Source organism: Caretta caretta, chromosome 2 (assembly GCF_965140235.1).
Source record: "Caretta caretta isolate rCarCar2 chromosome 2, rCarCar1.hap1, whole genome shotgun sequence".
In the NCBI taxonomy this organism is placed as follows: Eukaryota; Metazoa; Chordata; order Testudines; family Cheloniidae; genus Caretta; species Caretta caretta.
In genome coordinates this window covers 42,128,149-42,145,317 of record NC_134207.1, presented here as the reverse complement: position 1 = coordinate 42,145,317, position 17,169 = coordinate 42,128,149, and the positions used below count along the sequence as shown (strand labels likewise).

The 17,169-nt window shown below is 38.0% G+C and overlaps 1 protein-coding gene across 2 annotated transcripts in view; it reads left to right on the top strand.

Annotated features, from left to right (window-relative positions):
• SDC2 (syndecan 2) overlaps window positions 1–17,169 on the top strand; it is a 105,134-nt gene that overhangs the window by 18,901 nt on the left and 69,064 nt on the right. The window contains exon 1 of one of the 2 annotated variants that reach the window (XM_075125041.1): window positions 6,125–6,144. The exons of the other annotated variant lie outside the window; for it this stretch is intronic. Coding sequence (XP_074981142.1) covers window positions 6,142–6,144 — 3 coding nt within the window. The 5' untranslated portion in view covers window positions 6,125–6,141. Of the gene's footprint in view, window positions 1–6,124; window positions 6,145–17,169 lie in introns of those variants that run through there. 2 annotated transcript variants of the gene reach the window in all.

Below are 17,169 nucleotides of genomic sequence, written 5' to 3'. Positions count from 1 at the left end.
GCTGGAGTGCCGGAACAGGGCAAGCCCCAGACCCCGCTCCCTAGGGGGAGCTCGAGGGCCGCTTAAAATGGCTGGCAGGCCAGATGCAGCCTGCGGGCCATAGTTTGCCCACTCCTAAGTTAGATGGTAGGAGAGAACTACTTAATTTCAGTGTGAGGAATAGGGCAACAGGTTGTGCTGGATCATTAAGTTGGGGAAAGCAAAGTTTTAGCATTTAGCAAATCTGACTCCACAATGAATATATTTCTGCATAATGTACTTCTATAATAAGAGATGGAAATTAGAGTGGTGATGTAGCTGTGTTGGTCCCAGGATATTAGAGAGACAAGGTGGATGAGGTGATATCTTGGTCCAATAAAAGATATTATCTCATCCGCTGTGTATCTCTTATTATAAACAGACAGGGATTAACTGCTTCAGGAAGTATTCTGTATATACTTGAGCTTACTATGAATCTATGATTTTTTTTTTATACACTTGTGCACTTTTCAGTGAGATAATTTAATTTCAGGGACTTGGACATAGTTTGGGCTATCCATTCTGAATGCTTTATTATAGTAAATATTAGCTATCAACATTTGAAAATAGTAAATGAGATTCTTCTAGGTGCAGCGTCAGTTAGGAAGCAATCTCCCTGCATAGTTTTACATAAATGAAAAATACTTCCCACCTGCTGCTTTTTGCCTGAGGTTGGAATTTTTCCTTTTCCTTGCTTGTCACTTTGAGTTTGGATGGAGATGTGGGTATCCTAGTATTCTCCCAGCAGACAGAAGCTGTGTAGCTCTTCAAGGACAAATCCTCGTAGCAGATGTGAATTCAGTTCATTCACAGTGAGGATTGAAATGGATCATCCATTGAACTGATGAAATAATTGCTTCCCCAGATTTCAAATCCGTGAATGTATAAACTACAAAAAAAATGGTTTAAAACTGGATTTCTGAACGTTTCATTAAAAAAAGATCTGCTTTAGGTCTAAACATTCAGAATTAATTTTTATAGGTTTTTTTTAAGGTTTTTTTAAAAAATGTATTCAGAAATTGATTCCTTTAAATTTAAAGAAAATTTGATAGTAATGCAAACTGGATATTCAGTATTGTTAGTTAAACCTAATCTCAGTGGGATGGATTTATTGATCATACAGATTGCATTTTCTAGGATGACCTGAAGGCTGAGCAAGCCCCCATATAGATAGTGGGCATTTATCTGCTTTTCATGAGGGAAACCTAATGTTTACTTTACCTGACAAAACTGAAAAGGTGATTAGTTCAGTTGATCATAATGTAGTTTTGGAGTGATCCAGCTGCAAACAGAAATTGTAGCTGTGGGATTTTTTAAAAAAATAAGATTGTCTAGGACACTGTTTCAATGACTTAACCTCTGACAATCAGATATAATACTTGGAAAACATCATGCCTGAAAGTAGGTAAAACAGATAACTGAACTTCTGTTTATAGTCTCCTTGGGCAATGATACATCATGTACTGTACCTGTGTTATCTGCTAATGTGATGTCACTGATAAAAGGAGAACCCAGGGGAGAGATCTTTAGTTGAGGTTTAATAAAGATCTCTCCTGGGTTCTCCTTTTATTTTGTAAGCCATCACTTCATAAGTAGATAAAGTTCTGCAAACCTTTTTGAAAATATACATTGTTTACTTCAGTCACACACATATGAATGCGTTCAGAGTAGCAGCCGTGTTAGTCTGTATCCGCAAAAGGAAAAGGAGGACTTTTGGCACCTTAGAGATTAACAAATTTATTTGAGCATAAACTTTCGTGAGCTATAGCTCAATCTTATCCTTCCTATCAAAATTACATTATGATCAACTGATATTCTTTACAGTTAATCTAGTAAAAGCACAAGAAAGAAATTGGTGAGAACTACTTAAAACATGCCAGCGATATGTAGCGTTTTAATATTAGTGTTACCTAAGCTAGTGGTGATATTTTTGATGGCTTCAGTTGTCTTAATGCTTACTAAATATTATATGGTTTCCGAGAGAGAAGTTTTCTCCAAGACTAAAAGATGCAAGGACCCACATACAGAAAACCTTCTCTTGCTTTTTTATTGTTCTCTGGATGTAGAATGAAGCAAGTGGCTGTAGACCAAACTACTTTGTTTTTGTGGCTTCCAGTGAAACAAATGTATAGGGGAAAAAAAACCACCTTATGCCAAAGCGTGGTCTCATTTAGTAAAGCATTTGTTTATGGATCTGTTTTACCCTAGAATACTTTTTTGTCAGAATTTTTGTTGAACTGTTGTCAAAACCAGCCAGACTTTTTAAGGAGTTGTACAAATGTTGGTCTCTATCTGGCACCCCTTGTCTTACGCGAGCATATTCCCAAGGTTACCAGTACAATTTTCCTGGCATTTTAAAGAGTGTGGTTTCATTCATTCATTTATTTAAGGCAACTGTTTGCTGGTAACTTGGATGGTTGCATGAGACAGGATTTCTTGAACATAAATTTCCCTTCAAAATGAAACCAGGTTATTGGAGTTCACATTTAGAATGCAAAGAAGTATCCTATTAAACACTTTTAGCAATTCAGGGACTTCCTGTGCTGAGCCTGATCCTGAGACTGAGCACCTGCAGCTTCCATTGCATTCCTGAAGTGTTAGAGCAAGTCCTTGGGATTTATGGATGCTCAATCCCTCTGTTGTACTCCCTGTATGTAAGGGTACGGATAACTTGGCGTAGTGAAATCTTTCTCTCACCTCCGCCCACTCTTTAAAATAGCTAAGAAACAACTGTTATGTATTCAAGGGGGGAAAATTAGAGAATTGTACAAGATGTAGTGTTCAGCTACTGAAAATTCAATTTGGGTTTCCTTCATCTCCACATATCCTGTTAAACTATACAGTATAGAGCAGTTTGATCTTTATAGCTGTTAGTTAAAGATTCTTCTAGTCCAGGGGTTCTCTAACTTCATTGTAGAGAGACCCCCTTCTGATAACAAAAATTACTACACGGCCCCAGGAGGGGGGATTAAAGCCTAAGCCCCACCACCCCAGGTGGAAGGGGAAGGAGGCGAGGTCCAAGCCCAAGGGCTTCAGCACCAGGCAGGGGGCCTGTAACCTGAGCCCTGCCACCCAGCGCTGAAGCCCTTGGGCTTCAACTTCGGTCCTGGGCGATGAGGCTTGGGCTTGGGCTTTGGCCCCAGCAAGTCTGACAGCCCTGGTGACCCCATTAAAACAGGGTCGCAACCCACTTTGGGGTCCTGACCCACAGTTTGAGCACTGCTGTTCTAGTCAATTAACTACATAGAATGACTAAAGTGTTTATTATATAATGGTCACTGTTTTTCAAAAAGTCAGCACTTGCAACATAATCATATTTTAGATATTGCAATTATTCCCCTTTTCTATCTCCTAAACAACTGTTTTGTAGGTGTTGTGGTTTTGATGGTGACTATTGTATATTTATTAAACTTTGATCATTACAAATAATTTTGAAGAATGTAGTTATAATTTACTTAGTTCTCACTACTTTTCACCATCCAGATTTTATTTGTTTTGTAAACTGCATCAATATGTAGCTTTGATTGTCCTTAGAATGAGGCACTACGTACAGCAAAAGTTAATAGTTAAACCAAACCACCTGTTTAAAATTGGCTACCCATTACAATTCATTCATTCCTCTCACCCTGAGGCTTGCATTTATATTTTAAGTCTTTTTTGCTCTTAGAGATTACACCAGGGCTTATGTCTTCAACCGCACATGACCATCTGAACACAATAAAAATAGAAAATGCATAATTCATACTGTGGTTAACATGCATTCACAGCATACAGTATATTTTAATGGTGGCTTTGGAGTATGCTGTGAACTGGTATTCAGAGCCATAGACAAAATGGAATGCATGCTATTGTTAACCCACATTCATAGCCTACACAATGATAGCCTGTAAGTCTTTTCTTATTGCAAGTGCTTTGATGGTATATTGAGGGTAATACACAACACTTGACAGCCCTATTGGGTACACATGGATGTTTCTAGATTTGAAGGCATCAGTACTGGATACATGTACATGAAACGTACCTGTTAGCAGAGTGTTCAACAAAGTGAACATAAAACTTGATTATAGCAAAGGGAAATTGTTAAATAACAAAAGACTACACTGAAAACGTTTTTTTCTTAAATGGATTCATCTGTATAATTGATTTAGGTTCTATAGAAAGTGAAGATGAATTGGAACTCAGATGTAAAGTAGTTGCATATTGGATTTTTTTTTTATAGTGGAATTTCTGGGAAGAGAGTTACTGTAGCCCTTTAAATGGGTGCATTTTGCCTCTTCCCCATCTCACATCTGGGTAGCTACTCTGGCCAGACATTCAACTACCTGAAGAGGGGTTCTAAAGAGGATGGAGCTAGGCTGTTCTCATTGGTGGCATATGACAGAACCAGGAGCAATGGTCTCAAGTTGCAGTGGGGGAGGTCTAGGTTGGATATTAGGAAACACTATTTCACTAGGAGGGTGGTGAAGCACTGGAATGGTTACCTAGGGAGATGGTGGAATCTCCATCCTTAGGGATTTTTAAGGTCAGGCTTGACAAAGCCCTGGCTGGGATGATTTAGTTGGGGTTGGTCCTGCTTTGAGCAGGGGGTTGGATTAGATGACCTCCTGAGCTCTCCTCCAACTCTAATCTTCTATGATTGGGGATTGACGCAAGACTCCATCCACTCTTAGCCCACTTGCTACCTGGGGGAGTATTTGCAGAGCAGAGCAGCCTCTGCACTATAACTGGACCCAAAATCTGGGTAGGCTAATCATGTAGATGGTGGCAGGTGGGGTGGGGTGTTGCTTTTCTGCTTAGCTGAGTGAGATAAGGGCACTGTCAAACTCTTGTGAATATTACAGAATTTCATTGCAGATCTTATTTTGAATCTCGACTAGCAGGAGGCTCATGCTTTATTCATCTAGGGTGAAATCAAAATGTTTGAGAGGGGATTGATTTTTCAGTTCTATTTAATCAGTCACATAAGACTATGGAATCCTTTCTCCTCAAGTGCAAATGTTAGTTTAGTCTCTTGTCCTGTACAGCTGTTCTGAAATGTAGGGCATTTTTGGGGGGTGAAGGGGAGGGGGAACGACACACACTTCTGCTCCTTAGGTGAAAGTGGGATGAAGACATTACTGTCATATTGGTTGGTGTTTTACTTGGAGAGAGCCTGCACACCAGTGGAAACAGTCAGGAACAAAATGACCCAAGGAAAATTGAGAGAACGGAGCATGCCAAACAGCTGGAGATATAGATACTCTAATAAAAAAAAAAATTACTTCCTGCAAACCCGTACTGATCGGACTTTGCTTCATATTGTGATTTTATCAGCAAGCAAGGAAGTAGCAAGAATCATCCAGAGGTATAGCTCCCTTCTCATGCAGAAACACACTTCACCGTATTACCCTGAGCTAAATGTCCTCAGGATATTAGCCATTCAATAGATAGGCTTATTAGAAGAATGGCAGCTCTACTCAGGAGAAATTTGCGGTTGCCATGCCCAACAGGGCACACACATTGAGCAGCACAAGGCAAATAATATATGTGAAAAATATTTCTCTACCGGGATCCAAACAAAATCTTTCCTTTTCATTGTGCTTATGGGATGGGAATACTCTACTAAGGGAAGTGAGCCATATTCTCTGCTCGGTTACATCCATGTAAATCTCAGTGACTTCAGCGAGTTGCATTGTTGATATAAGGAGAGAATTCAGCCCAGTATATGAAATTTCATAGTTCTAGGAGAAAGTCTTTTCATGTTCTAATCTAGTACGTGCTTTTTGTAGAACAATAATATGTCTTTAAAATATTTAACATAATTCAGGTGACTGGTATGCTAGTCTAGAAGGAATTAATGGATAAAATACTATTATCATGCCAAAGCTCCAAATTGTAGGCTGTTAAATCCTTTAACTGAAAATGTTGCTTTCATATCTCCTTGACAAAACCCGAAGTTTTAATTGATGATTGGGAAACAGCCTCTCACTTTAAATTGAGTAAATGTCTTTTTATTTATTTATTTTTTTAAAGCTACTGTAGGTTGGATTCAGGAGCCTTTACAGGTGTAGGGGAACACTTACTCGTGAAAGTAGGCCCATTGGCTTGCTTCAGCGGAACCATTCCAGAGAATGAGTGCTTACAATGGTGAGTAAAGGCAGCACGGTTAACCCCCGTGTTAACACTAGTGTTTTGGAACTTCAAATTAAAGAGCTTCCCTGTATCAAGAAAAGAGGATTGGCTAGATGGTGTCCCACCTAATAAGATGCCATTAAGAGTGAGTAAATATATTTTAGGGTGTAGTAAGGCTAATTTACATAGTGGTTTAATTAATTCACTGCAGTAAAATGTGTATTCCCTTTAATAGTAAAATATATCAGCTAGCAGGCTTGTCTGTTCCTATTAAAAAACAGCATCTTGAAAGTCTCTTTTCTGCCTGAAAAAATTCTTACCTGATATTGCTGCAAGTAACCCCTCGGATGATCATTTGATAAGTAGTTTTCTCTATTTTTTCATTGTTTGCTTTGGGCACTTGACTGTGTTTTCTCATAATCCGTTTCATTGTTTCAGTATAGACCTTTCTGATTTGTTTGGATCTATAATGTAGCAAGAAAGGAAAGAACACCACCATAAAAACAGGAACATGCTTGTAAAACCACAGAAAGTGGCAGGGGGCCTAAGAAACAGATGAAATTGTCAATTTTTTTTCTTAGCTGACTACATTTCAAGTGGAATAGTGTGTCCCTTTAGCATAAGTCAGAAAGCCTACCAAGCTTAATTGTGTGGGGTTTTTTGTTTTGTTTTGTTTCACTTTCACCCTTTTGAGGTTTAAAAAGTGGTGACCTAATTATCCTGACATGGAATTCTGTTACAAAAACACTAAATTCACATAGAGCAGAAAAAATCTCCTTCCTTTGTCCAAACTTCATGTTCACTTCACAGATGTGAAGTGATTAAGGAAATTAGAATGTAGGCAATGAATCACTAGGGTTTGATTATTGTAACTTGGGGGAAATACTCTACTTGTGTGGATAATTCACTATTGAAAATGTACAAGAAACATTTGCTCTCTTGTGTTTGTTGACAAACGTTTGGAAATATGTGTGGAATCTACATTTATATACTTTTCCTTAATTACTTCAGTTTAGAGAAATTAAGATTTTCTTTTTACTAATTATTTAAAAAAACATTTAAAACTTGAAATAGAAGAACTTGGCAGTAGTGGATATGTTGTGCAGTAAATGGGTGAAGAGATGTACATCCTTGCAGTAGTCTTTAAACTCAAATAAATAAAATCCTACTGAAAAATTCTCTTCTTTATTGCATGTTTCGTGATGTAATTTCCTTTCTATTTCAATCATTTCCTGGCTGGATATCTTATAATTCCGTTTAGTCAGCTTCTTTGACTCTTACCGCCCTTTTTATTTACAGTAATCACTAAGTGTAATTTTGGTACTTGCAGATTTGTCTATCTCTGTTACGTGTGTGATACTTCTCGCTGTGAATAAATATCAGTCATATTTTATTGTTTAAGTCCTAGAACTTTGTCAGTTTGCCAATGAGAAAAAGGACCAGCATAGTTAAGGTCACAGATACGGTCTGACATTTGAATTACTTTCATTTACTGAGCTAGTGTGATGTACATGTCTTTGATAGAAGCTAACACATACTCCTAAAATAAGCTCTGGAACTTCTAACAGCAAGGAATACAGCAAAAATCAAAGTAGGCCCCAATCCTGTGGTGTACAAAGCATGGGCAGACAGCTGTGCCCAGGCAGGACTTCGTTGAGGTCAGTGTGGCCCTACCTGGGCACAGCAGTCTGCCTGGGTACTGTCAGTTGCAGGGGCAGGCCTTAATGATTAGGCAAACTGAGAAAATAGTTCCTCTGTAAGAGGTTGCACCACCTAACCTTTTGAAATAATTTTAAATCAGTTTTGAAAAGTTCTGCTATTGCAATGGAGGAAAAAGAATCACAAAGATAACCCCTCCTTGCACTCCTCTTGAATTTTTTCCTATTCAGTGCTTAATTTGACATTGTGATGCTCTTGGATGGCTCAAGAGCTTTCTTAATGGCAGGTAAAAACAATTTGGACTATCTTCCATAACCAAGAGTCACCACATGCAGGGGCTGTACCTGTATGAGTTGGTGGGCACTGTTCAGTTTTGTGTGTTCATATTACAAAAACATTTGGTTTTCTTGTAGGCAGAAATATTTGATTTATTAATCATAGCAAGAGAGTTTCCTACTCCTCAGAGGTAGGAGCAGAGGTCCCTTTAGATCCCATTATAGCCAGTATAGTACAAGGGAATTTGCACTGTATCACCTCGTTTTAGGGTTGTTGACCCGATACCTTTCTTGAGCCCCAAATTAATCTAAATGAACGAAGAAAATACAACAACACCGTAGGGAGTCCTCAGCACAGTGAGTTTTGAACTCAGTGAATACCTTTTTTTATTTCTTTTCCCCACACTAGGACAATTTGAGCAGGACAGCTGCTGCCAGTTGACTAGATTTTACCTGTCTCCTATTTGACTGGAGAATAAACTATTTTGCTCTGCTCTGTACTGCAGGAACATTTAATGCCATTTTAACTGATAACAGAATGCACCGTAGGCAGTTGAAAAGATGACTCATACTGTAAAACAGAAGAATCCTTTCACTTTATTTTTGTGGCTTCTAATTTAATGTAGTTCCATCTATTTGTGACAAAGGGCAGCTGATAGTTTCCTAGCAGTAGCCTTTCTATGTGAAAATCTATTTTCATGCCTTTTGTTGGGGGAGAAGAGGGAAATGAATGGTGGTGGCGGGGAATAGATTTCAAGCATGATATATAAAGAATGGCAGAGTATATTTTAGTGGCGTCTCAGTGAAGAAGGCAACACTTGGAAATCCAAATACCGTCTTACTGTTTTTTGAATGGCCTGTGCATTTGCGGATTTATGGACCTTGAGTCTGTTGAAATTCACTCCAATGAAAGAAAGATTTAACAGATGTTCATAAAGTGTCATTGACAGGGTGGTCCTCTTAAAAAAAAAAAAAAAAAAGTCAGCTTTGCTCGCTGTTATTACATATTTGTATCTGAGATGCATTAATTAATCTTATTCAGAGCATTTTTGCAGTGCCCATGGCTATAGTATCTGAGCACCTTGAGAGGAGAGATATAACAGGTCTCATCTCCATTTAGAATGCTTGATTTAAAAAAAGAGTATACAGTAGAATCTCAGAGTTACGAACTGACCAGTCAACCACATACCTCATTTGGAACTGGAAGTACACAATCAGGCGGCAGCAGCAGAGACAAATATATATTAAAAAAAAAAAAAGCAAGTATAGTACAATACTGTGTTAAACGTAAACTACTAAAAAAAATAAAGGGAAAGCAGCATTTTTCTTCTGCATAGTAAAGTTTCAAAGCTGTGTTAAGCCAATTTTCAGTGGTAAACTTTTGAAAGAACCACCATAAGGTTTTGTTCAGAGTTATTAACAACCTCCATTTCCGATGTGTTCGTAACTCTGAGGTTCTACTGTTTATACTACCGACCACCTGATCAGGATGGTGCAGATTGTGAAATGCTCAGGGAGGATAGGTAGGCTACAAAAGCAGAAAGCTCAATAATAATGGGTGACTTCAGCTATCGTTATATTGACTGGGTAAATGTCAACTCAGGGTGTGATGTAGAGACAAAATTTCTAGATTCCATAAATTGCTGCTTTTTGGAGCAGCTAGTCCTAACACCTACAGTGGGAAAGACAATTCTTGATTTAGTCCTAAGTAGACCAAAGATGAACCACTTGGTACTCGTGACCATGGCGTAATTAAACTTAAAATCCTTGTGGGGGGGATAATACGAAAAAACTTCACCAGAGTAACATTTACATTTGAAAAGGGGAACTAGACAAGAATGAGGACACTTGTTAGACAGATTAAAAGGACAAGGGTTAAATGCCTGCAAAGCAGTATGGGGTCTATTTAACAACACCATAATAGAAGCTGAGACTAAATGTATACCCCAAATCAGAAAAGACAATCAGGAGGACCAAAAGAATGCCAGCATGGCTAAACAGCCGAGTAATGGAGGCTGTTAGAGGCAAAAAGGCATCCTTTAACATTTGGAAGTCAAATCCTAGTGAGGATAAGAAGGTGCACAAATTCTGGCAGCTTATGGGTAAAAGTATAATTGAAGAGGAACTAGCTGAAGATACAAAAACTAACAGCAAAAATGATTTTAAGTACATCAAAAGCAGGAAGCATGCTAAACAAAGAGTGGAGCCACCGGACAATCAACGTGCTAAAGGAGCACTCAAGGAAGACCAGGCCATTGCAGAGACACCAAATGGATTCTTTGCATCGGTCTTCACTGCAGAAGATGTGAGGGAGATTGCCACAACTCAGCTGTTCTTCTTAGGTGACAAACTTGAGGAACTGTCTCAGATTGAGTTGTCAACAGAGAAGGTTTTAGAAGGTTACTTTGATAAATTAAACTGTAAGTTACCAGGACCAGATGGTATTCACCTGGGAGTTCTGAAGGAACTCAAAGATGAAATTGCAGAATTACCTAAAAGTAATAGGTAAATTATCATTGAAATCAGCCTCTGTACCAGATGACTCATGGATAGCTAATGTAACACCAATTTTAAGAAGAAGGCTCCAGAGGTGATCTGGCAATTACAGGCCATTAAGCCTAACTCCAGTAGCAGGCAAATTGGTTGAAATTCTACTAACGAACAGAATTATCAGATATCTTTGAACACAATATGTTGGGAAGAGTCCACATAGCTTTTTAAAAGGGAAATTATGCCTCACCAATCTGTTAGAATTCTTTGAGAGGGTTCACAAACCTGTGGTCAAAAGTGATGCAGTGGATATAGTGCACTTGGGCTTTCAGAAAGGCTGATTAACTGTTGACAAATGAGGAGACACTCATGCTAATACCAGTAAGAGAAGCAAGGGTTATTCAGTAGGCAAGAAAAGGTAACCTTTTTACAACACGAGAATAGGAAGGAAGAATGAGTCAGCGGGTGGTTAAAATTTGTCTTTGGGTATCCACTTTGGACAGTATGGAAATGCTCACTGATAGTCATTAGTGTTAAGTATGTAAACACCAGCAGCCTAGAAAGAAGCCCACTCTGGTATTTGCCTTAAATCAGCAGCAAGGAGCAGTTAACCTCCTTTAACCTTTTTTTTTTTTGGGGGGGGGGTTGTGTGTGTGATTGTCAACTTTTATTAAGAGTTCTGTGGAATCTTGTAGTAGAAGTATATTGAAAACATACACAAGGCTTTTCAACTTGTTCAATGTGTAGTAAAAACATACAGCATGTGTGTTACTGGGAAGCTGGGGGAATACAGTACTGTTAAACTTAAATGAATTCTGTGTTCCACTTACAACTGCTTTATTTTCACTTTCTGTGATACTTTATAATCTAGTTTAGTTCAGTTTAGATCCTGTAAGTAGGAAGAGCACGTGTTAAAAGGAGTTAATGTATACACACCATGACTACTTGAGTAAATGTGTGAGGGAATTAAATTGCAAAGATTAATTTTTTAATTAAAATTAAATGTAGAAAACCTGGTATCTTTTGAACATCATGAATCTTTAAAAATTAAAACCTGGGCCTTGACCTCCAAAGACTAATGTACCTGCTTAACTTTATGGTGAATAGTCCCACTGGGACTCCGCATTGTGCAAAGACGTGCTTAACTTACACATGATCAACGCTACCATCCTCTGTATTCTACCTAAAACTGTGCACAGTGTTTTTATGATAACATTACCCAGTACCTAAATAAAAATTCATATTGTGAGTAACAAGCTGAGAATGTGAAGACGTGCTCATCAGACTTATATTTTTAACAGTTCTTTAGAATCAGGAGGTTTTTACCCATCTAAGTCATCACAGATGGCACAAGTGAAAAAAAAATTGTTGCCAATACACTTGAAAGTCCTCATTCTAGTGAGAGAAATGGGGTCAGTTTCAGACTGTTGGCCTGTTTCAGGCTCAGGAAGATCATGCTTTCTTTGATTTACATTCAGTTAGTGTTTTTGAGACTTTGCAGCTGGAAATTCTAGAAATGTCACTTTTTTAGAGCTCAGTCTTAAATTCTAGAGTACAGTACAGTTCCATGGCTAAGGGTTGATTCTGCGGCCACTTAAGGTCTTGGTTATTGGCCCTTTTGTTCAGCACTACCTTGGGTCAGAAAGCAGTTTATCTTATTCCCGGTACTTGAAGCCATCTATCACCCCATCTTATCTACCTGTAATAACTCTGCCATTCTGAAGATGCCATGGACTTTCACTGTCAGTGTTAAAATTAATAAATTAGGGAATGAGATTACAATGCTACTTGTAGCATTCAGCATGCTGTACAAAGTGTGTTCCTGTTGAAATAATTAAGGAGCAGTAAGACTTAGGAAAAGAATGATGTGAGCAGAGAAGGAATCCTTCAGACTTCCAATGAAAAGATGGTCACCCACTCTAATACTTCTGAAGATGGTAATAATATGCCTAAAAGGAGGTGAAAAATAAACTGACTTTTGCATGTGTGTTCCCTCTACAATGAATTCAATGGAGCGACACTTCACCAGCTTGGGACCTGGCATGCAGTGTCTGTAGTGATAACTGAAGAACAAAGATGAGACTGGTGTTTGCTACAGTAGGTTGGAGATGAATTAGTGACAGGCTTTAGAGAGGAAAAATTAGTGTGTAACTAGAGCATTTTTAAATTTTCTGCTGTGTTGCAAGGAAGGGGACAGGACTTTTAGCATATGTAGTAGAATATTTACATGGAGTACGTTGTAGAAAACCTAAACCTAGTGTGATGTCTTTTAAATGTGACCATTGTGAACTATTCAGACCATTTTATGAGAAATTTTCAGCTAATGTACCTGTTCATCATTTAGCTGTGGGTATTGAGGTAGGAGTTCCCATCATGGATTTGTATTTTCACAGGCACTTGTGTTTAGTGCCCACTGAATTGAATTTGGTAGCTCAGACCTCAGAGCTATTGTTTCAGGCTTTCTGCAAACTCAAGCCAGCATTGCTGCATTGGTTTACACTTTGATCATGTTGTCAAAGATTTCTTGATAACCATAACAGTTAGGCTCGATTTAAACAAAATCAGCAAGCAAGCAAACAAAACAAACAGAAGAGTTGAGGTGCTGGAAAACAAGTTTCAAGCTTGCCAGTGTCTCTTGGCTGGTCATTCTGTTCCTCCTGCCAATCTCTCACACCATTTTGGGAAGCACTGGCTTAATCCTTTGCCCAGAAAAAGTGCTGGTAGCTGAGTAGCACTAATAAATAGTTAATAACATATCATCAGCAGTTTTACTGCTGTGATTTCTTCTGTTTGTCTGCACATCAAAAGGTGGTGCAAGGTCTTTCTCTTGGATGCATAAGCAATGAAGATTATCCAGTTTATAGCAGTTGTCTTCGGCACAGCCATATGGCTAGTGTAATGAGTATAACCTTTTCTGTGATCACAAGGCATGGAATAAACACCTTTAAGCTGTGGAATATTGTCTCAGGCTGTGCCTGCCCTGTAATTCTCCATGCCACATAGGACCTTGCTAAGCTAAGTTACATACCTTGGTCCTGGGTGGTGGGGCATGGGCTTCAGACTCCTGAAAGGGGTACAGTAGTCTGGAAAGGTTGAGACCCACTGGCTTAGAGCACTAAAAGTGACACTGACTGGATATGTCCCCCTCCAATATGGTGAAATTGCACTTTCATGTTTAAAACATAAGCACAAAATTTATTTGATCTGTATAGGAGGGCTGTTACAACATTTTAAAGAAAACATTTCAACAAAACATTTTTATGAATCTTGCTCCTCCCCCCAGCAGTTCTCCATATCAAACTGTAGCCAGATATGAATTAATATATTAGTAAATAACAGAAATTTCTGGATTTACTGTTACTTTGTTACTGAGTTACTCAGTGCTTAATACTGTGGTCTAACTGGGGCAATGGCACCCTAAGGTAGACCTGTGTCTGTACATCTATTTGGTTGCCTTGAATACAGCAGCTCCCTTTACAGTTTGAGTTGTGGGAGGGGCTTGGAGCTAATGGTCTCTCCTGCTCAATCCTAATCTTTCTTGTTCCCTGTTCACCAGACACTGTATTCCACCCCAGAAATGGAGGACTGACAAAGTTTTGTAGATACACACTCTTAGTTTGTACCTTAAGCCAGTATAAGTTATGTCTCATTCCAAAGGATCCACAAAAAACTTTGGACTGTTCTCTCTCTGATTTAAGGTCCGGCAGATGAATGTGATTAAAAATAGATCTGGCTTCTAAGAGTTTGAACCCCCAGGTGGCTGACTTTCCATGTAATAAGGTTTTCACCATAATTTATCCTCTCAGCCAATAATAGCTGTGAAAGACCTTCTTTCTACAGTTTCAGGATTTTTTCTTGTAGTTGCTCAGTCTGGTGCCAGTCCTCTTAGAATTAGCAGTTATTTCATAAAATTTTGAGATCAGAAAAACCTTTTGGGTCATCTAGTCCATCTCCTTGGCAAAAGAGGATTGCGCCCTATTATATATTTTCCAGTGTATTTTTTTTCCTTCCCCATCCAGCCCAATTTCAAAGATCTTAAAGTGGTGAGATATCTGCCACATCCCTTTGAAAGGCTGTTCCACAGATATCACCATTAGCAATTGGCTAGCATTTACTTTAGTAAAAGATCAGCAAGTGCTTCAGATCCAAGTTATATAGCCCATTTTGGGCCCACTCTGGAAGGGTTCCCAGCACCTTACATGGTTCCTACTGAGCTCATCCGCACTTGATTTTGTAGGTCTAGACCTCTTCTGAAAGTGCCTTCCCTGGGAAGGAAAGAGGGTGGTGATGTCTTGGAGTTGAAAGAAATGGAGGAGGCTTGATGGTCTGCTGTGTTCTATCTGACTTAAATGTCAACAGCGGAATTGTTTCAGCCTGATCAAGGAGGTCGTGCTTCATGAGTCTTGAAAATCTAATTTCCAGGTGGATGTTAGTACAGTTACTACACTAAGTATGTAGGTGTGTGTGATAAATATATTTTACAGCTTTTCTGGAAGAGCAGGTTAAGATATGTAAGGGGACTTCAGTTGATGTTTCAGCCTATGGACTGCCTGTTTTAAGAAATGTAAAAGCAGTTCAAACAATACCTTCTTTGAACCGTATTTAAAAGACACATTTTTTTTCATTGAAAATACAAAGTCTCCACCTGCAGGCAACTACATCCTACTTTAGAAAGGGTTCCCACAAAAGGCTTTGCCGGGGTGTGCTTGCCTTACCACTGAGCGTGCATAAAATAGTTATGAAAATATGTGTGATCAGGGAAATTGCAATAACTTTCAATAGTAGTAATTGACACACATTCTTAACTATATTTCTGTAACTTCGTAAAGACAGCCTACCTTCTCTACCCTTTACATATATTTCTTTCATGTGTTTTTAACTTTTCTCAGTGATTTTTCACTTGTGTGAAATATTGAATGAAAATTCCTCCTGTTTCTTGAAGCATCTTGTCTTTGTTAGGGTATAATGTTTGTTCAATTCATTAAGCTTATAAGAGTTTCTTGGTACTGAATGAAAAGAATTGTAGGTATTTCAGGAATCTATGAATAGCTATTTCATAATAAAGAGCTTATAAGGGGAGAGCATTTTTCTTGGTAATCTGAGTTTCAAGAGATGTGAATACTAAGAGCTCAGTGTTATGTGCTCTTTGCTAAAACTTGATACTCTAACTTTACCAACTATAAAGCTGTGATGTGAAAAGGTAAAAATACAGTCTTTGACAACAAGATTTAAGGTGAATATTGAGGTTTTTAAAAAAAAAAAAAAGTTGAAAGGGATAATACTACCAGAAATAAATGGAGACATTAAAATACCCCCCACCCCCAGCAATTTGATAACCAATTTCATTTTAGTTACTCAAACAAATATTTTGCAAAATCTATAATATGCTATAAAGTCATTATAGAAATTTCTAGTGAGTAGCATAAATTCGTTCTGATTTTTTAAAAAAGCAGCTAGAGTTTATTATTCTTTCGAAAACCAAAAATGTTCTCGTAAACTCATGTTTGTTCCACATAATGAATCCTTGCTGTAGCTAAGAGTTCAGTAACTTTGTCTTCCTTTTAGGAAGTGATATTGCTAATAGGAAGTTGTTCAGATAAGTTGGGTTATATCAACTTCTGTCATCTTCTGAACAGCTTGTGCATTTGGCAGGAATTGCTGCAGTCCCTCATAATAGATTAGGCGCTCTAATAGTTTATCTTTTTAAAGGAACCGCAAATGATAAGGAGAAGGAACCATAATTCTACTTTTTTATTACAGTACTTCATTATATTGTCTTTAAATCACAACGGCTTATTGTACTTCAGTTTATTTGTTTAATTTTTAAACAAAGATTCTCTTGAGCCGGGTGTTCAGTTTTACTTTAAACCTCATAATAAAGTAATTGTTAGACATTCCTGATTGGATTGTTTAACAAACACGGATTTTCACTGTACCGTGGTTAATATTTTTCTAAGGCTTATTCCTTTTATAATTTTTGTCTTCTGTTAAAATTTAGTATGCTATTACAACTTAAGGCGTCCCACTATTTTCCAATTCCACAGTTAACATCTATCACATTAGGAAAAAGTTGCGTTTTGTGGCATCAGGAAAACACAGGGTTAGGTAAAATGTAACCTTACTGGAATATGTTAAAAAGCCTAAAACTTGTTGAGACTTTATTCTCCCCTTTTCTCTCCCAAACACTGATCAATACAAGATTTTTCACAACCCAAACTGGCTGATAACAAGGGAGAAGTTTATACACACACACGTTGTAAGTGACTTACGGGTCAGATGCCCACAAGGAGGGCTTTATTACAAATACCTAGAAAAATAATCTTCAGTTAAGTGTTTCCACAAATACAGTACTCATGCTTACATCAGCAACAGATTTAGGCAACAAAATGTTAGTTTGCTTTGTTACCTTTCTGAAAATGCATCAGAATAATTTTTTTTTTAAACTCAGTTTCAAAAACTTTTTAAAAGTTGCCAGCCAAATAAAGGAAAGCTATTTAAAAAAAAAAGCCATTTCCCTGCTTGTAAATAGTCATATCCATTAGAATTTACTTGATAGTAAAGATCCTATAATTAAAAGAGCTGATCCTACAAGGTGCTTGGTGCCTCTTGTGAGGTG